The sequence below is a fragment of the Formica exsecta genome, unplaced genomic scaffold (assembly GCF_003651465.1).
Source record: "Formica exsecta isolate Colony F162 unplaced genomic scaffold, ASM365146v1 scaffold421, whole genome shotgun sequence".
In the NCBI taxonomy this organism is placed as follows: Eukaryota; Metazoa; Arthropoda; class Insecta; order Hymenoptera; family Formicidae; genus Formica; species Formica exsecta.
Genome location: NW_021851451.1, coordinates 1,032,762 through 1,038,132, shown reverse-complemented (window position 1 = coordinate 1,038,132; position 5,371 = coordinate 1,032,762). Strand labels below are relative to the sequence as shown.

The following is a 5,371-nucleotide window of genomic DNA, read 5'->3' as shown; positions in this document are numbered from 1 at the left end:
TATATATATATTACGAGTGACGTGGAGAGGCTACTGAATCGTTACGAGATTCATTTCGCAGATGGCGACGACTCTTCATTCATGAATGGCGTTTGCAACAATTATCTCCGGTTAAAACGTCATTAGCGACGTATTATCTCTCTCCAATGCATCTTTTCCCCTTTTCTCTACCCGATTCAGATTGACTCGTGTGTTTCCAGAAATGCAGAAAATTTTACGCTCCGAAAATACTCGATGCTTTTAACCCAAAATTCATCGATTTATATGAATCGTTATTTTACAACAAAATTGTTAATTCTATAAAGTATATATAATTTTATTAGATAAGAAAGAGAAAAGTATTTTGCACACCTTTTTATCTCTCGTTTGAAATTTTGCATTTTACCATATATGTAAACATTTCTTTAAATTTTTTATTGGAAAAAGAGTAGTAGATCAAACGTTATTTCGTTCGCTGCTTCCTCTTCTTCTCAAGATCCTTCCCATCTTTTGTAGATATTACGAAGTTCCCAGTATCTAAAAATAAATGCATCATGTTAGAACTTTTAATAAAAAGAAATGATACCTTCTTAATCGCGATACTAGATGGTCGAATCGTTAAATAAATCGCAATTTCACCATTAAAATATTAGCACAATGTATTATTATTATATAATAATTCACATGGAAAAAGTAGATAGTCCAATTTTCCACCAATTTTACTTTCAAGCATTAAAGTAACGTTTAATTAAAAATTATTAAGACGTTGGTTACTAAAAGGGAGCAAAAATAAGGAAGCGAATAAAATATTTGTACGTTAAATGAAGGCAAAGAAGAGTCTCGAGAACGCGTGTATATTTAATTACAGACGTTGGATGAGCAGTTACTGCTTAGAGCCCTGAGTGGTCCTAGGAATACAAGAATCTCACGGTCCACGGAAAACAGCGACGAGGCGGATGCGCCGATACGGTATTGTTACAACTCGGCCTGCGGATGGGCGGTCTATCATCCGTACATGCGCAGCATTGAATATTTCATGAAAAACACGTAAGTAAACTATGCGTTATTAAGGTACGATAATGTTAATTCGATATACAAGCTTTGAGAAATGGGGGATTTTATGCAACGCGTTTATATGAAATTGTCTTACGAGGTGGAATCAAAAGTTCTATTATACTCTGAAAAAGTCGAAGTAGAAATTACGTGCCGAGTTTTATTTTATTTCGCGAGTCAAAATTAATTTAAGGACTTTTCCGTGTATTTTTAAATGATAATTAATGTCTAATAATAATTAATGTCATAATATAATATGCGATTATTAATATTTTAGTTTGTTTAAATATTGACTAATTTTGCAATACATATATCTGAATCAAAAATATGAAAATTTAAGTAAATGCTTTAAAAAAGAAAAGAAATTTTTCATAATTTATATGTAACTAGACTTAATAATATATTTTTGTTATCTAGATACTAAGAAAAGTATTTCTTTTTAAAGACGCGACACAAATATTTAACGAAATTACTGAAAATATAAAAGATGAAACAGTCGTCAAAAGATTTAATAAATCAATTATCGCGTATTTTCTCCGAACTAATTTTTTAAACTATAAAAAAATGTCCAGATTATAATATCCGACAGATCTCCGTTTATCAGTTACACGGAAGAGAATCGCGTAGGAATATAATAGCGCGGACGGACTCAGATTATTCGACACGCATCGGAAATACATAATAAATTTCTGACGGATTCTCTCGCTTTGATTTATACAGCTGCGACTGCCCGGACACGAGCTACAAGTGCGTGCGCTCCGGCGACGACCTGTCCGCGAGCGCGTACGTGTACCGCTGCCGCCAGAACACGACGGCGGACGACATCGAGTTTCCGGAGGACGCCAACTGAGACGAGGCCGGCGGCATCGTCGCGGGGCCTCCCCCTCGCGTGGTCACGCCAACCTGAGATTAGCGGGCGCGACGCGCGACGTCTTCGCGATCCATCACCGCCGGGCTCCTCGACGTAATTAGCCCTCTACGCTAATGTACGCTTCCGAAAGCGATCATCTCTACCCCACCATCTGATCAGCTCCTAGCTTCGCTAGAGCGAGGATCAACGGATCGAGTGACCACCGGGTTCCTCCGCTATTGTCAAAGTTCGAATTAGGTACTTACGAGTACAAATGGAGAGCGCCAGGCGCGACAAGCATATATATAGTTAATTCCCATTTGGACTAATAATCTTACAAATGAAAAGAAGGGAACTTTTTTAACGCGCGATATGCAGAGTATATATTAACACATTAGGCTCCGGTACAAATGTCCACATTTTAAGCTCGCTCGATTTATCGTCATCGATATCATTTCCCGATGAATCCAAGCGATAACTAAAGAGTCTAACGAATCGTCTCTATTCATCATAATTTTTGATCATAATTTTTTTATTTTTATTTGCACTGTCGCGATGTACTTCAAATTTCATGCCCATTCATCGATTCGTCTCTCTCTCTCTCTCTCTCACTGGATATTTTATATAATTAGCGATAAATAGCGGCCTTATAGTAATCGGTAATAAAATATATATCGGATAAGAAAATATGACGTTAACTGTACAAAAGGAAAGAAGTTTAGTATACGTTTTCGCAGGCACGTTCATCATTTGAGCAACAATCGTACGATTTAAACGTTAAAAAATCCGACGTCTCCTCCTCCATCATCTGTGTGTATAGGATTTAGATATAGATCGAATAATTCTAAAGATTTATCGATGCAGGCTAACGGTCTAATTTATAGCTACATTACGTTATTATTGATTATGCCAAAAAAAGAAGCTATGACAACCGCGAAATTAATGCCGATTTCGCTACAATTTGATAGCGAATCAACTAAATATTCAATTCGCATAATTTGCAACTATTCGGATCTTATTCCGATTATTAGCCTATATTCGATATGATTCTCGACTTGTAATAAAGTGCAAAATCAGACGTATATATAAATGTAGAAAAATACCTTTTACAACGCGCTTACATATTTCTTCACCTTACATTTGTACTTAATCGAAGAAGTCGTTACGAAATAATCAGAAAAAGAAAATGATTCTTCCTTTTCGTATAATAATGTATTATTTATAATGAGAAATTTTAACTGCGGTCGTCCGTATCCGTTACTTAACGATCATGCGAGTATCGATATGAATACGAGCGTAAGTCGTTTTTATCCGTGACCTTTTGCTTTAATCGCACGGGTAAAGTTGTCGAACTGTCGACCACAAAATTGCGAACAAAGCAGATCATGCATGAAACGCACATATATACTATATGCGTAAGCATCGCGTAATCTTTCACAAACTCGATAAAGAGGGAAAGAAAATGTGGACCAAACGAACTGAAACGCAGTGTGTCAAAAAATTCGCGCGAAGCACAAGTAATATATATTTTAAGTCACGGAAGTAATTTTTTTTTTAAAGCTACAGCTATACCAAACTATTGTCATATTTTTGATAATAGCATCAAAATCACGTAAATTCAACTGCGGTGAACGAAACTGGTAGCGGTACCGGTTTAGTACTGATTAGTCTTGATTTCGATACGCACATTCTGGAAAAATAAGGTACCACACGTTTCTCTCAATCTGACTCGGAACTCGTAATACAGATGTATGAAAACGTCTCAAGGAGACGAGCTTAGATTAAGAATAAGAAATAAATATTTTCATTTCGTTGTATTCGCATACGCAACATTTCATTTGTTATGTAATATACAGGAAACGTAAATTATAATTACGCGATTAAATATCGCGATCGATGTATTGTATAAATATTGTCTCTAATTTTATCACTTTTAATATAATAAAAACTAGTTGCAAAACTTGCGACTATTCTTCACTATTATTTTTCATACATTTCTTTTCTCCTCTATATTTATTGCGTATTCCTATAAAAAACCCGTATCCGAACCCATTTATTTTGAGAGAAGTATTATTGCACAACACAAAAAGGGGATAAGAAGAAGAACGCACAAGCTGATGTGTATATATATATATATGAAACTACGGGGAAAAATTGCCAACAACAAAAACAGCGCTTCTTAATATTATAATATATAGTTTTATTAATATTATAATAATATTATTTTTGTGTGCAAAATATATATCAACATTAAATTATTATCTCGAGTAGTAAAATTGCCTGTACATTGATTTTTGATATACACATAAACCTTTAAAATTAGCAATTTTTCTCGTAAAATACAGTAATATAGTCAGAAGTATAATCAGACATCGGGAAGACCGCGTTCCTCGTCCCTCTCTCTTTTCTTCGTTTGGTGTTAAAAAATTAATTGACCGGATAGAGAAGTGACGTTAAAAGGATAAATGGCGAAATGTTCGATTCAAATTAACAAGTTGAATAAATCGGAATAAGCCCTAGACGGCTGCACATTTACAGCGCTTACGCGTTTTAAGCGCGATTAGAGTGAAAAAATATATATTTTTTAATGAAGGCCACCATACATATACTATGAGCTGAATCTCTGGATATAAATTGCCAACTTGTTAATTTGAATTATATATTTTAACATTTATCCCTTTTTTATTTTTCTCTCTCCTGTTCCCTTCCCCTTATTTCTCCTTCCCTCTTGAGGCTGTGGCTTCCTCTCTTTCTCTTTCTCCACATTTATTTCGCCGACGAGGAAATGCTTCAATAAATATACAACCACAGTATCGTGCATTAGAATTACAAGTATTACGGTATGTATAATGTATAGTACGACTACATTATATATTATATTATAATTAAATATCTAATTTTATCTTATTCTTAATCTAAGTTTTCTTTTATCGAATAGAAAGTCACATACACACATATTTGTAGAAGAAGCAGGGAGAACGAAACTCCACTTAAATATATGTAATTGCCATATAGACGCGTGTTTACCCAGAAAATGATTTGTGCTCGTGTCGCGCGCAAATATCATTTTTACACCGTTTTGACTAAGCTCCGCTCACACAGATATTTGCGGATCACACATGCAGGTTCTTATAATGCTCTTATAACGTGCTGTAAATTATGTGCTGCCGAGAAATCGCACTTTATTGCATTTATGACATTATATACTAGAAAACTGACATAACACGATTAGACGTGTCGTATGATCGCGCGTGATAGGTCAATGACACTTTCCAGCCTTAGCCTTCCACGCTACGTTGATTTTCAGCGTACTCGACTCTATCGCACTGCCCAGGAACATTACCGTTTCTACATCTTTAATGGTTCTACGTTGCGGCCTGGAGGGCGAATTGAACATAAACTCTAAAGTTTCCTTTATACATATCTATACATTTTTTATATATACACGTGTGTTTGTGTGCATGTACATACATATGTGTATATATATAT

General features: G+C 35.1%; 1 protein-coding gene across 1 annotated transcript in view; it reads left to right on the top strand.

The window, feature by feature from the left end:
* Positions 1-3,865, top strand: part of LOC115240208 — a 5,793-nt gene extending 1,928 nt beyond the window's left edge. The window contains exons 2-3 of the mRNA XM_029815228.1: positions 848-1,026; positions 1,753-3,865. Coding sequence (XP_029671088.1) covers positions 848-1,026; positions 1,753-1,882 — 309 coding nt within the window. The 3' untranslated portion in view covers positions 1,883-3,865. The remainder of the gene's footprint in view (positions 1-847; positions 1,027-1,752) is intronic.
* Positions 3,866-5,371: the final 1,506 nt, after the last annotated feature.